Source organism: Malania oleifera, chromosome 6, assembly GCF_029873635.1.
Source record: "Malania oleifera isolate guangnan ecotype guangnan chromosome 6, ASM2987363v1, whole genome shotgun sequence".
Lineage (NCBI taxonomy): Eukaryota > Viridiplantae > Streptophyta > Magnoliopsida > Santalales > Ximeniaceae > Malania > Malania oleifera.
This window is the reverse complement of record NC_080422.1, coordinates 41,261,418-41,276,525: the sequence shown is the minus strand read 5'-3', so window position 1 is coordinate 41,276,525 and position 15,108 is coordinate 41,261,418. Positions and strand designations below refer to the sequence as shown.

At 37.2% G+C, this 15,108-nt stretch overlaps 1 protein-coding gene across 1 annotated transcript in view; it reads left to right on the top strand.

Moving 5' to 3' along the window:
- LOC131158150 (uncharacterized) overlaps positions 1-10,651 on the top strand; it is a 42,673-nt gene extending 32,022 nt beyond the window's left edge. Inside the window, exons 7-9 of the mRNA XM_058112801.1 lie at positions 9,471-9,582; positions 9,979-10,104; positions 10,206-10,651. Of these exons, the coding sequence (XP_057968784.1) occupies positions 9,471-9,582; positions 9,979-10,104; positions 10,206-10,322 (355 nt within the window). The 3' untranslated portion in view covers positions 10,323-10,651. The remainder of the gene's footprint in view (positions 1-9,470; positions 9,583-9,978; positions 10,105-10,205) is intronic.
- Positions 10,652-15,108: the final 4,457 nt, after the last annotated feature.

Sequence of the window (15,108 nt, the reverse complement as noted above, 5' to 3'; positions counted from 1 at the left end):
AGCACTGCTTGGTTGTTCTCAAGGAGATCCCTTTAGTGCTTTGTGATTTTTTTTTGTGTGTGTGAGTTGCCTCTTGTTGTAGGAGATTTGTTGATTGAGTTTTCAGATGTTGTCCCAGATGAGCTCATTGGGAGATGCAAACAAGAGAGACTCAATGGGTTGTGGATTTGGTTGTTCCTTTTGCTAATCTTCCCTATCATGAATTGAATCCTAAGGAGCCTGCTGAATTGACTAGGCAAATAAGTGAGCTTTTGAACTGGGGTTTTGTGAGGCATAGCCTTATTCCGTGGGTTGTTCCAGCCCTTTTTACTCCTAAGAACAATCTTGGAGGATGTTGCTTAGATCATGGATCCATAAAAAAACCATAAACTATAGGCCATGCCTAGACTTTAGGACAGCCTGATAGTTGATGTTACTTGGCTGTAGTTGGTATTCTTAAATTGATTTGTGCTGTGGATACCACTATGCTAAATTCAATGAGGATGAATGGAAAACTGCATTCTAGACACAAATATAGTTTATTTGAGTGTTTGGGCATGTCTTTTGAACTTTCTGCTGCCCCTAGCACCTTTATGAGGGTTATGACTCATGATTTGCAGCCATTCATTGGGGAATTCCTTGTCTATTTTGATGATATATTTGTCTATAGTAGGCTACAGGCACTCTCCCAAACTGCTCAAGAGTAGATCTTTCTACAATCTAGGTAGCGTTTGGTTCATAGTTGGAGTCGGAATCGGAATCGGAATCGGAATCGGAATCGGAATTCACTGGAATCGGAAACTAAATGCTAAATTCCTCTCTCATGTTTGGTTTGACATAGAATTGGAATCAGAATTGTATTATAGTGTTTGGTATATATAGACATAGAAATTGGAAATGAGTCTAGTTAGTATAAAAAAATAATTCAATTAATTTAATAAGAAATAATAATATTATAAATATAATTTTTAAATAATTTTATTTTATTAAACTATATAATAAATAATTTTTTACAATAAAATGATTTTGATAATCATGTACTTGATTATACTTCGTGTATTATATTGATCATATTTTTTACTATTATTTTGTTTTAACTATATTATAAATATCATATTTTATCTTATATTTTATAAGCATTGTATTTAATATGTGATTTAGTAAATGTAAATAAAATCCTCATAATAATAACACTATAACATAATTTGTTATTTAATATAAAATAATAATATAATAAAACAACCACCATATTATATTTTGTTACACAATATTTTTTTAATTTATATTATATGATAAGTAAACTTTACTATTATATATTTGTATTGATGATATTAGTAATATTAATTAATAATATAATAAAACGACCATCATAGCATTATATTTTATTGCATAATAGTATTTTATTTATTTTTGCATATTGTATAATTAGTAAATTTTACTATTATATATTTGTATTAATGATATTAATAATATTAATTTTATCTTATTTTAAGGTTCTACATAATAATATAATAAATAAATACTCATACCACAATTGCAGCATAGTGTTTTATAATTTAATACTATTCTATTACTTTTTATGTGTTATAATATTATTGTATTTAATGTAAATATTAATAATAATTGTTAAAATATTTTATATTGTAATTTATAATATATTATTATATATTTATATTTAATGATGTCATAATATTAATATTAGATTTATGTAATATATATTATACTATATATAGTATTATATTAATATTATTTTTTATGTTTTTATAGTATATATTTTATTGCATTACATATAATATTACATTATAATATAGACGTGCCTGCGTATATTTAATATAGTATTATATTTTTTTTTTTCCTATACTATATCATTATTAAATTTTATTATTATATATATTTATAATTGATGATAATAATAAATATTTTATTTTATTTTATTTTTAAGATTATAAATAATATTATAATAAATCAATAATCATATCATAAGTATATCATAATGTTTTAACATCTAATATTGTTTGATAAATTTTTATATGTTATAATGTTACTATATATAATAAAAAATATAAATAATGATGGTTTAATATTTATCTTAAAATATATAATGATATCATAATATTAATATTATTTTTTGAATTTGTGTAATATATTATATTATATTGTCTTATATAAATTATCATATTATAATAAATACTCTGTTTCTTGAAATTAGGATTCGATTCTAGAGTAAAAGTTAAGAATCAAAATGTAAGTAAAAAGGGGAATCCCATTCCTATATGGAATGGGAATCGAAATAAGGTTATCGTAAAACAAACGTTAGAAATGGAAGTCAACCATTCCGATCCCGATTCCTGGAGTTGATTCCCAATTATCAAACACCACGTAGATTCTAGGGTGCTTTTTCTTGGTTTTTTGGTTTTTAGGCTAGGTATAGCAGCTGGTCTTGATGAGATTAGAACTATTACGAAGTGGCTTGAGCCTAGGACTATTCTTGAGGTTGATGGCTTTTAGAACTTACTATAGAGATTCATGTGGGGCTTTGGCACTATTATAGTTCATATTACTAATTGTTTAAATGGGAATTTTATTGAACTTTTTTCGCTTCTAGAGCTTTTGGAGAGATTAAGCAAGAGATGACTAAACCACATGTACTTGGGCCTCCAGACTTTAGTAAAGTCTTTGAGGGTTGCTTGTGATGCATTGGGGTATATATTGGTAGGATTTTGGTGGGATACCTTTTTACTAAGAAAATTTTGAAGACTAAACAAAAATACAAAACTTGTGATAAAAAGTTTTATCTTGTTGGGAGATTCCTCAAACATTGGAGATATTATCGTTTACTCTAGACTCCATACTCCTCTTTTTTACCACATGCTTTTTGATATTTGGGTTCACAAAAAGGTTGAGTGCTAAGCATACTAGTTGGGTAGGTTCCTTAACAACTACCCCTTTGTCCTCAAACATTGTTCTAGTGTTTAGTTGTGCTCATTCTTGGTCTCATGTATCCCAAGGTATTGGGACTTTGAGCGTCTGATGTGTTTACAGGGTTTATAGCTTTCTTATCCATGAAGGTCCCATGTTCATGGCACTGGGTTATGCATCTCCCGCACCTTTTCAAATAATTTCATTGTTTAGGATTTGTATGTTGGTTGGTTAGTTGGCTCTTTAAGTAAAGATAAGAAGCATTTGCTGATGGTAGGTTTGTGTAGTAAGAGCCTCTAATGAATCACATTTAGCAAAGTTGTTCTTTAGGGCATTGTTAAATAGCATTGTGATGTGTCACGGGCCGACTATTTTCACACCTTTGTGAAAGGGTCGTGCGGCGCTAGCTAAAGCACTCTTGCTTAACTAGTCAACCTATTGTTTACCAACATTCATCCACAAAACACTTTCATTAGCATTCAATCAAATGGTAGCAGAAACAGTAAGCAATCATGAAAGCAGCAGCAAGCAAGCAGTAAACATTGAATCTACACAATTCATTAACACCACCTCCATTGACATTGTGTTTTTAGCGAGGGAGACAAGTAGGCTAAACACGTTGACAATAGCTAGTGAGTTTTACAATGACTAATGAACACTCACCCTCCCCTTAAAGAGGTTTTTATGTAATTATCATCCTGACACTAGGAAATATCAAAGTGATCGAGGAGTCATACTGTCTTATTTGGCATACAAAGACACTACTAGTAGAAAATAATCCTATACTAGTATTTACATGATGGAAACCCATCTCAAGCACATGAGACAAGCGGTCATAGGCAAGCATAATGCCCTAAACAAGCTTAGCTCGTGACACTCCCCCACTTATGCGGTCGACGTCCTTGTAAACTTGGCGCTAAGTACACTTCAACTTTGTCCATGATCGGTTGCATATCTTCCACAGAAATCCAGCTGATTTCTTTGTCATCAAGGCCTTTCCACTTCACTAGGAACTCCTGTCGCTTCTTCCTTGAGGGTATGAACTCTTTGTCTGTAAGGATATCGTCAACTTCATGTTTGTTAGGTGGCACTGTCTTCAACTCTGCTCTGTTTGACTGACTTCTGCTCAAATCATTGGTGTCGGCGTTGAACAGCTTGAGACAACTGACATGAAACACATGATGCACTTTCGTATGGTTGAAGTGCTGCGGTCTTCTCCCTTGATCTCCCTACTTATTCAACTGCTTATAAGCTTTCTTTAGATAGGCTTGGGCAAACTCGGCATTCTGTCTCCATTCTTTGGTGAAGATGTACGCCCTAGGACTCTTACGTCTGTACGGCTCACCCACTGTGTGAGGTCACAGCGGCTACTGGCCTGTAACAAGCTCAAAAGGGCTCTTTTTGGTTGTTGAGCTCCTTTGGGCATTGCCACAGAATGGAGCCACATCAAGTAGTTGCACCCCATTCTTCTGGTTGTCATTGACAAAATGGTACAAGTACTTTTCTAGTAGCTCTCTGAATCTCTTCATCTGTCCGTTTGTCCGTTGGTGATAACTCGAATAGATATCAAGATGTGACCTAAATATCCTGAAAAATTATGTCAAGAAGTTGTCAGTGAACATTAAGTCTCGGTCACAAAGAATAATTTGGAACACCCCAATGTCTCACAATAGTCACAAGGAACAATTGTGTCATCTCCTTTGCCGAACAGTACTTGTTTCCTCTAAAACAACACCGATGCTCCCAATGGTGCTTTGGAAGGGCAAACACATCCCGCTTCCAATTCATCAAGCTGTTTCCCCAACTCTGCTATCTCTAGAGGCGCCGTCCGACATGGCTCTTTAGCAGTTGGTTTCACTCTTGGCAACAACTCGATCCCATGCTCCACAGTCCGTCATGAAGGCAAATTGTGAGGCAGCTTATCCGGTAACACCTCCTTGTACTCATCCAACACCGCTTGGATGGTCATGGGCTCCAGCTTTTGGCCTACTTGTTCATCTACTACCACCATGGCTAGATGTGTCTACTCACCCTTTCTCAATCCCTCATTGAATTGTATGGCTGAAAGGGACTTCCCTTCATCTCCTTTCGTTGCAACGACTTGCACCATGCACGAGTGATCTCCTATCAGACATAGGGAACCAGCTGAAAGCATCAGCACTGCCCTCGTCCCCCTTAGGAATTCCATTCCTAGAATGACTGGAAAGTCATCCAATGGTACTGCTATGAAATTCGCATGTCCTTACCACCGTCCAAGCTTCTCAATAACTTGTTTGGCTACTCCGAGAGTAGGCTAGGCTACAGAGTTAACTACTTTCATGCGTCCTTTATGCTTCTCTAAGGATAAGTTGAGTCTCCATGCTTCTAGTTGCGAAACAAAATTATGAGTAACACTCATATCCACCATAGCGCGGGTACTCTTCCCATTGATCCTCAAGTCCACAAACATTAGCCTTTTTGCTCGTGTAACTTTTGGTGCTTTCACCTGCTTTTCAAATGCGTTCACCTGCCACATTGCACCTATCCTTGGGGTATCATCCTCTTCCTCCTCGCTTTCCACCACTTGTCCCGAAGGGGAAGCTTGTAAGGCATTGAGTAATCCCTTGTGTTGGCACTCACTCACTCTGTGAGGTCCTCCACACAAGTAGCACCAAATTTTACTCTTCCTTTTTTCATTGGGTGTGTTGAATCCTTTTGATGACGAAGCTTTCTTTGAGGTTCATGATTTAGAGTCGACTCCCCCACTCTTGGGTTTGCCTTTCTTGAAAGACTTTTCACTATTTCCCTCTCTGCCAAACCATTTGGACGAAGCAGTATCATCACCAGCGTAGTAAGTCAAACGTTCCGCAGCAGCTTGTGTAGTAGACAAGTCTTGAACTGTTTGCCTATGAAGTTCAATTCTTGCCCACGGTTTCATTTCCTCTAGAAAATAGAACAACTTGTCATTCTCCGACATATCCCAAATATCCAACATCAAAGAAGAAAATTGTTTCACATATTCCCTGATTGACCCACTTTGCTTGAGGTCTCTCAGATTTTTCCTAGCATTGTACTCAACATTCTCAGGAAAGAATTGGGCCTTAAGCTCTATCTTCAAGTCTGCCCAACTATCGATTACATAGCTTCCATTTTCAATTTCTTTGTACTTGGTACGCCACCACGATTTTGCGTCACCAACCAAGTACATGGTCGTAGTATCCACTTTCACCTGTTCTGAGGCCATCCTCATAGCGCGAAAATACTGGTCCACATCAAACAAGAAGTTCTCCAACTCCTTGGCACCACGGGCACCCACATACGTCCTGGGTTATGGTACCTTGGTCTTGCTAACTCTCGGAGTGTTGGAGTTCCCTATAGCAAGAACCATTAGATTCATCTTTGCATCTAGATCAACCATCCGCAATTGCAAAGTTTCCACTGTATGACGAAAGTCCTCTGACGTCTCACCTAACAAACTTGCTTGATGCTTTTGTGATCCCATCATTTCATCAACAAATTCCCTCATTTGGGTCACCTCCGCAGCCACAGTGTTGGTCGTTGCCTCAGCTTGTGCTTCCAACACGCTGATCCTCTCAGCATTGTTTGGTGCCATGGTCACTTACCAAAGCTTTCCAAATCCCACAACGAAGGTAACTGAATTCTCGTAGCAACTGAACCTTGGCTCTGATACCAAGTGTCATGGGCCGAGTATTTTCACACCTATGTGAAAGGGCTGTGCGGCGTTAGCTAAAGCACTCTTGCTTAACTAGCCAGCCTATCGTTTACCAACAATCATCCACGAAACACTTTCATTAGCATTCAATCAAATGGCAGCGGAAACGGTAAGCAATCATGAAAGCAGTGGCAAGCAAGCAGTAAACATTGAATCTACACAATTCATTAACAACACCTCCATTGACATTGTGTGTTTAGCAAGGGAGGCAAGTAGGTTAAACACGTTGACAATAGCTAGTGAGTTTTATAATGATTGATGAATACTTACTCTTCCCTTAAAGAGGTTTTTATGTAATTATCATCCTGACACTAGGAAACATCAAAGTGACCGAGAAGTCATACTATCTTCTTTGGCATATAAAGACACTACTAGCAGAAAATAATCCTATACTAGTATTTACATGATGGAAACCCATCTCAAGCACACGAGACAAGTGGTCACAGGCAAGCATAATGCCCTGAACAAGCTTAGCTCGTGACATGATGCACTGGCAGCATCAAGGATTTGCAGCCATGAGAGGTAGAAGGGAGGAGAGGGGAAGAAGGAAGAAGGAAGACGTAAGAGAGGAGAGAGGAGATACAAGGTGGAAATCACACATTCAATTCAATTCAAATTCAACGACCTCCTTCTACATGGCTTTCATACTCTTTACAATAAAGCCTCAAAACACATGAATAAACTACATTAAATTACAAGTGTGCCCCTAAAATACACAAGTATTGCAAACAAGCTCTCAACTAATTAAACTAAGCACATAATAAACTACTAATTAAACCCACAATCCCTTAACCCAAATCTTAATTATTCTCCAATGGGAATCTTCCCAAGGTCGTGCCTCTTGTCCCACAAACATGGTTTGTCAGGCTCTATACTGTAATGGGGACATCAAGTTTGTTGGTTACTTTTGGAAGACACTTTTGACGGTGTGCAGCACTAACTTGATGTTTTATTCAGAGTGTCATCCCCAAACTGCTTGATATTTTGTTCGAAGTGTTGTCTCCAAACTGATGGTCAGACAGTTATCAATGATTGCAGTTTGAGTGGTTTTCTTAGATGTTCAGTAGGAGGAAAACAGGCCAGTTCAGACTTTTTGCAACCTAATGTTAAGGTTGCTTATTACAACTCTGCAAATAAGTACACATGTTGGGGTCCTTTTGAGTATCTATTTTGTTACAAGTCTCATACACCAATTGATGTTTTCCGACGCCCATATTCCTGAGCTTGTAGAGTCTTTGTCACATGCATGAGTTGCATGCTGAGGTTTGGTGTAAACTTCCTATGAACAATATGGATTGTGTACTTGCTTTTATGTTTATGGTAGCCCTAGAGAGTTTGATGTGGCTGATAGTGCCATGGTTTGCATTAGACTTGAACGGTACCCAAATTCCCTTAAGAAGCTCCATCTTTGTGCCATTTTCCTATTCCCCTTCTTATAAAACTTGGACCTAATGCATATATGCGTGATTTGCGAATCATATGAAGTATGAATACTAGTCCTGTTTTCAATGTGGAGGACTTGCCACCTTACCAAGGCACCTTTGGGCCACTGTCTTCTAGTGGTCATACAGGTTTTACAGTCATTTAGGCTCCTCCCATTTCCCCACCACGGAAGATACAGGCAAGGCTATTCTTGACAACTAGTTTGTCATTCTCCTCAGGGTTGTTTACACCAATATTTTGTTCAGTGGCAAAAGGCCGTCTTGTTTTAGATGCTACATGATTTACTAAGGATGATGTTTGCAAGATCATTCTCAAGCTGTCCACTGTTATACTGGCATTTGCATTCACTGCTCAGATTCAAGTTCTTTTCATCCAGGGAAGGATGATGGAGGGCAGGAAGCACCATTTAGGCTGCTTATTTGGCTATTTAGAAAATTAGGGTGCATGCACTCAGCTTTGTTTGTTCTGTATTTTATGTTATTTAGGGGTTCACTTGCAATTATGCATTTTTTAGTTGTATGTTGGAGCTGGTTATCAATTTAAATCATAATTTCCCTGTTTCTCTTTTTCCCTTTAACGCACAATAGCTCCTTCCTCCTATTTTTCTCCTTTCCCCCTCCTCTCTATTTTAATATTCTCTTCCCGATTTTTTCTCTCTTACCCTTCTATTTCTCTCTCTTTCCTCTTATCTCCCAACTATCTACATCATTTGGGGATGGAAACTATTGGGGCAACTTGATGCCATGGAAGCAAGAATGATCATATTTTCATAAATTATACTGTATTTTCATTTTTTATTTAGGGTATTTTAGTTGGGAAATATCTTTTCTGTACTATTATTATTTTAGAAAATTGTATTTTTGCTATTTGGGATTCTATTATTATTTTTGTTGTTTCTTACAATGCTTAGAGAGCAACAACAATGACAACAAGAAGCCTCAAGTCCACTAGGTGGGCTCGGCTATATGAACCCTTTTCCAACAATTCACACGAAAGTAATTGGAATTGAATTTATGTTGGATGACCGTCCTCCATCATGTGGTCATCCTCCATCATGTTGTCAAGGATAAAAGTAGGTGACTACCTAGAAAATTCGACAATTTTAAGCCCTTACATTCTGTATTTGTCATGGTTTGTTCGACTCTATACCTGCTGTATTAATGTTTTTTTTATTTCCCCAGCGTGGGGGGAGGTGAGGGGATTTGAACTGGCTTGGAACATATTGCTTTGGGAGTGATATTGGTGGCAGTCAAGCCCAGCCATTCTAGCATGCATTTAATTTAATTGCAGTGCTGTAGGCTAATTCACAGCTATTATTTTAGTTCATCTACAACCTAATGCGTCAAAATTTTTCCGTATTTGGTGATCTGCCCCAGTTGCATTAGGTACTCATCCTTGTTTATTTGCTTTTCACCAGTGACATATATTTCATTGGTGGTTTTGGCACTGTTGCTTGGGTTGATGTAAAGGAGTATGAAGCCCTTAAACCTGATAAAATTGCAGTTGATGGTGGCGAGCAAAATCTAAAGGTGAGCTTTTTGTATTTCTTGGATGGTTTAAATTCAAGAAAGCATGTGTTAGTGCAAGGCTTGATGTATTGTTGGCTCATAACCTAACAGCTTAAGCTTTGGGTGAAAGGGTGACTTAACATGGTATTGGAGCTATGATTGTCTTGCTCATATTTATCTTCTATTTGTTAAATCATACCAATCCCCTTAATAGGCTTTATGTGTCATTGGTTTACCTTTTTCACTTGCCTTTGGGCTACCCTTTGTGCTTGGTATATATTATTTGCCTGCAATCTAACAAATTAAGCTAGGCAAGGTGGTGACAGAACAGTTTGAAAATTTGGTCTTCATGTGGTGTGATTGTGCTTGTTTTCAAGTACTTTGGAGCACAAATGATCTGATTTCTCTCATCTGTAGGAACTGAATGCAATGTTCTCGAAGCCTCTAAAAGAGGTTTTGTCGAGTGAAAGTGAGATAGATGATGCTGCTCTTATATCAATCGACAGCAAGGGAATTGACATCCGAGTCCGTCAGGGTGCTCAGGTATCCCTTGTGCCATTGCCCCTTTTTAGCTTCATCTTTTCTTCCGCATTCCTTCTTTGTTGCTTAAATAGGATTTTATGATTTTCTTTGTTCCTTTGCAGTTTAATGTACAGAGGCTATCATTCGAGGAAGGGCATGCTATTGAAACACTAGAGGAAGCCAAACAAGCTCTTTGGAAACTAATAAATAGCGGTGGCGTTTGCAGTTGGCATAAATAAAGTTGCTTTATATCAAACTCATCCCGTGTTATTTGCCCTTTTATATGTATACAACAACCCCAGCAACAAGGGAGATGAAGCATAAATCGAATTGTTTACTGCACTGGAAAAGTCATACCTTTTTTTGAACTTGTAACATGGAAAAACTTCGAGCATTTTAATATTTTCTTCTCCCCCGCCCACCGCCCCACCCCCCCCCCCCCCCTTTCTTTTATTTCTGAGTATCTCAGAATTGACACAATAAATGTTGAGTCTGTAAAGTTTGGAAATTGGGCGAGCTTGGGTGAATCCTGGAGCGTGTTTATGAAATGGCACATAACTCTTCAACAGCAGCTAGTGCATGAGTGGCTAGAATGGATTTTGCAGCAGGCATCTGCATGGTTTATCCTTGTAGTCAGTATTGTTCATTATGGCCTTTCTAAATTGTTATGGACTGTTTGGGTCTTCGCAATAATACCTGGGGTTTCTTACCTGGAAAATCATATTAAATAGAGAAATCATTGACACTGAGATGAAAGGTTCAGTCATAACCAAGTTCTTAAATTTTGATTTCAACTTAAATTTAGAAGCTCCAAGAGGATGAAAATTTTGATTTTGATGACGATTTCCATTTCAACTTGAAAAACAATGGAAATTAATAAAAAATGTACAAATTTCTTTTATGAAACTTTAGAAATAGTTAGTACATATGATAATATAAGTTCTAGGATTAACCCATTATAAATTATGTCTGTTGTGTGAGATATAATAGTTGTAATATATTCTACACATCAAACATATTCATAATTTAAAATGTACAACAAACATGGTTCATATAAATGAAACTCATAAATTAATTAAATATTATTTATGATGCAAAGAAAGATAATTGATTTTGATGAGTTTTTCTCTTATTTTGAATGGTGGAAAAAATGATTTTAATTGCAGTTTAATGGGCGGGTCACGGGTTGACCCGTTTATAAATGGGTCAACCAGGTTTGGGTCGGGTCACCCAATGGTTGACCCGTTTATTTGGCTCCTATTCCTCTATATATATTACACATTAACCTTAAACCCTAAATTTCCTTGTGGCCGCGGCTACCTCCTGCTAGCTTTCACTACCCTCGTCCCTTCTGCTTCGTCGTGTGGGAGATGGGCGGCCATCTTCATCAATCATCATCCGGTTGCAGACTTGCAAAGTTACAATATCCTTCCCTCTCTCACAAAATCCCAATCCCGACTCCACGGCTTCACCTCTCTCTCGCAAATAGTCTCCTCTCCTACGGCATATCCTCTCGCCTCTCAAGCCCTCGACTCTCGCTCTTTACTCTCGCAATCGCAATCTTACAACCTCGCAGGTGACAGGTCAGTTCGAACTTCGACTTCACAGTTCTCCACTCATGTCTGGTCTGATTTGCCATAACAAATCTGCTCATTCTCTGGACTCGCCGTCGTCTCCATCCCAATTTTCGTCTCCGTCTCCAGCTGACTCACGGTCATTCAGGCTTTACTGGCTTAGTGATTTACTGATTTTGTTTGAATCTGATAAGTGAGGAAGTCGAGAGAGAGAGAGAGATTTGTTTGAATCTGATAAGTGAGGAAGCCGCGAGAGAGAGAGAGAGAGAGAGAGAGAGAGAGAGAGAGAGAGAGAGAGAGAGAGAGAGAGAGAGAGAGAGACTTTGAGAGAGAGTGAGTGAGGAAGCTTGATACCCCTTCTGGGCCCTTCAACCGTGAGCTGTAATTTGGGACTTTAATTTTTTAAATAAATAAGAGAGAGATGTGCTGTAATTTGGGGTTTTAAAATTTTAAAATAATATATTTTTTTTTAAATGGGTAACCCGCGATCCGCCCGTTTATTAAACGGGCGGGTTAGGGTTTATATGATTAGTACCCGTTTAACCTTGACCCGTTAAAGACCCAATCCGTTTATGACCCGGCCCGTTGGCGACCCGCCCGGACCCGGCCCGCCCGCCCGTTGGCGACCCGCCCGGACCCGGCCGGCCCGCCCGTTTTGCCACCCGGGAACTAAAAGGTAAACGAGAAAAGAAACTAGCTTAAATTTTTTGTATTTTTCATAAAATAATATGTTTTTAATAGATATTTCTCGTAATAATGGAATCAAAAAAGTATTTTCTTTAGGTGATTCAATTTATAGAATTGAGTTTTCACCAATGGTTAGATTTCAAAAATTAAATTGTTAAAGAAAAATGCATTTTTGACTAAAGTTCAAAATGTAAATGTGTTTTCAAAATTTTTTTTCTTTAATCATAAGTTATAGTGGCCTTCCACTTTATTTGTAAACAACGAATTATAACAATGACCATATGCTTCCCCTATTTATCTTTATTTCTTACAGATATTTGAGTATTATAAAGCTACAATTGTGAATTTAGGTTTCTTATTTCCCACACCCAATCCTTAAACACTTGCTTTTCTTCTAAAGTTTTCCTCAATTGGTGAAATAGTTGTTTAGTGTTTTTTTTTTCCTTTTGTGCTTATTGAAGAGATTGTTTGAAATTTTGGTGTCTATGTCTTTCCTTTGGAAAGGTCAAACCAACTACGTGTGTATGTGCAAGTGTTTATTAATTTATTGAATATACTAATATTCCATATTTCCTAAATAATATAATTCAAAATTTCCAATAATATTGTTAGTTTATGACAAGTAAGTGTCTTCATAATCTTTGAAACACTTGTTCTTCTTGGAAAGATATCCTTTGTATTAGGGAGAGTAGCCATTTTGGGTTGAAAGAGTTAAACCAACTATCAAGAGGGGGTGTTTTTTTTCTTCAAAATTTTGTTAAATACACTAATGCACTACTATTCATCAATTATTTCTAATTAGCAAACTTTATAATATGTTGTAAATGAGTTTATGACCAGTAAGTAGCGTGTTCACAATTCTTAATTTTTTTCTTATATATTTTCACTAGATACGAAAGAAGGGAATAGGAACGTATATAAACTTACTAGAGTTAAAGAAAGAAAGTGCAAGGACAATGTTAATAAAGGATAAGGATGATGGTGTCTTTGTTAAAAAAGAAGACATAAAAGAGAGATGGCGAAACTACTTTACTAAATTGTTTAATGAAAATCATATTGAAAGCTTGAACTTAGAAGTACCAAATGGGAAAAAAATTAAAAATCAGAGATTTTGTTGACTTTTTGGGTCATATCTTGTTTTGATTATGATAAATACAAATTATCTTACTTGTGCATTGAGTATGTGTGCAGGATTATCACTTTGCATGCACGGATGGTAAGAATTAAATAGAAGCCAAGCTAAAATTCAACATCACCTGACATATGATATGACAATACGAAGTGCAAAAGGAATGAAGACATTGTCTATATTGTGTTGTAAAAACATTTAAGTTTTGGGTCTGTAATATTTTAATATGGTTTGTAATAACTGCATCTACATGCATGATAAGGATGAATGCTCAAGACCATAGTTTGACCTTAGGGATCACCCTTCGGTCGATCGATGCCGGATTTTTTTTCGGTCGGCTCTCAAAGACCTTAGATTGACCATAGGTCCCAAAATATTTCATGAAAAAGTCTCCCATATCTTAGAAGTAATAATCATATGAATAGGGGTGACTTCAAAAGAAAAATAGGACTTAAATGCACAATCTTTGTGTGTTCGGTCGACCGAACCAGAACACACATAGATCTTCGATCGACCGAACTTCCTCTGGGTCAAAAAAGTTGACCATTTAGTCGACCGAACCAGAATGCACATAGACCTTCGGTCGACCGAACCTACCCAGGGTCAAAGGTTTGACTATTTGGTTGACAAATCTCAAAATGAACATCAATGCCCATGTCGACCGAACTAGCACGTGGGGAAATCCCAATGCACTGGTCGATCGAACTTGAAGTTGAAAAATGGTCTAGTCAACCGAACATCCAAATTCGGTCAACCAAATTTAACCTAGTCGATCGAACCTCGGATCACTCAAAATCGCCTACATTACGGTCGACCATATTCATAGTTGAAAAAAACCATAGTCGACTGAACCTCCTAAAGTGGTCGACCAAACCCTCAATACAATCGACCGAACCTCTCGTGTTGCCTAATTTTTACCAAGGTAAAACTGGGTTATTTTTAATTAAATTGGATTATATAAAACTCATCTGCCATACATTGATATTAATTTATTCCCACTTACTGAGAGGTGTTTCACCACAAGAATTCAAACATTTCAGGAGATCCAAAGAGACAAGCGGAGAGAGCTCCAAGGTAGAGGAGGTTGTGGTACTACCCTAGTTTCAGGGTAAGTATTCGAGCTGAGAGATATGTTTTTGTGTAATCCCTAGGACGTATGATGACTTTTGGGGATATTTGTATAGTTATGTGTTGATGGATGATTAGAACGCTAGTATTGTTGTTGGATGTATGTATATATATAGATGCTTCCACTATGTAGTATGATATGTTTGAAGATTGTTGTACCTGGTGCCACTTTGAGTATTACAGGGTACTATAGTGTATTTTATACAAATATTATGGATGGAGTATCGCACAGGGCATTACAGTTAGTATCAGAGTTTATTATGTTGAAAAAAAATTATATAGCAGAATTTTCGAGTCCTAATAGAATCTCTGCTCAATGTAGTAGATCGGGTCACATAACACGAGATTGTCATGTGCAGTTGGGCAATTCTCCCGCTCTTAGACAATTCCAGGGAAATAACCAGACACCCGACGCGGCCAGCAGAGGAATATTGCACAAGAGCGGGTTTATGCACTAACACCAGGAGACACAGAGGGGGCAGACGATGTGGTGGCAGGTACTATTAT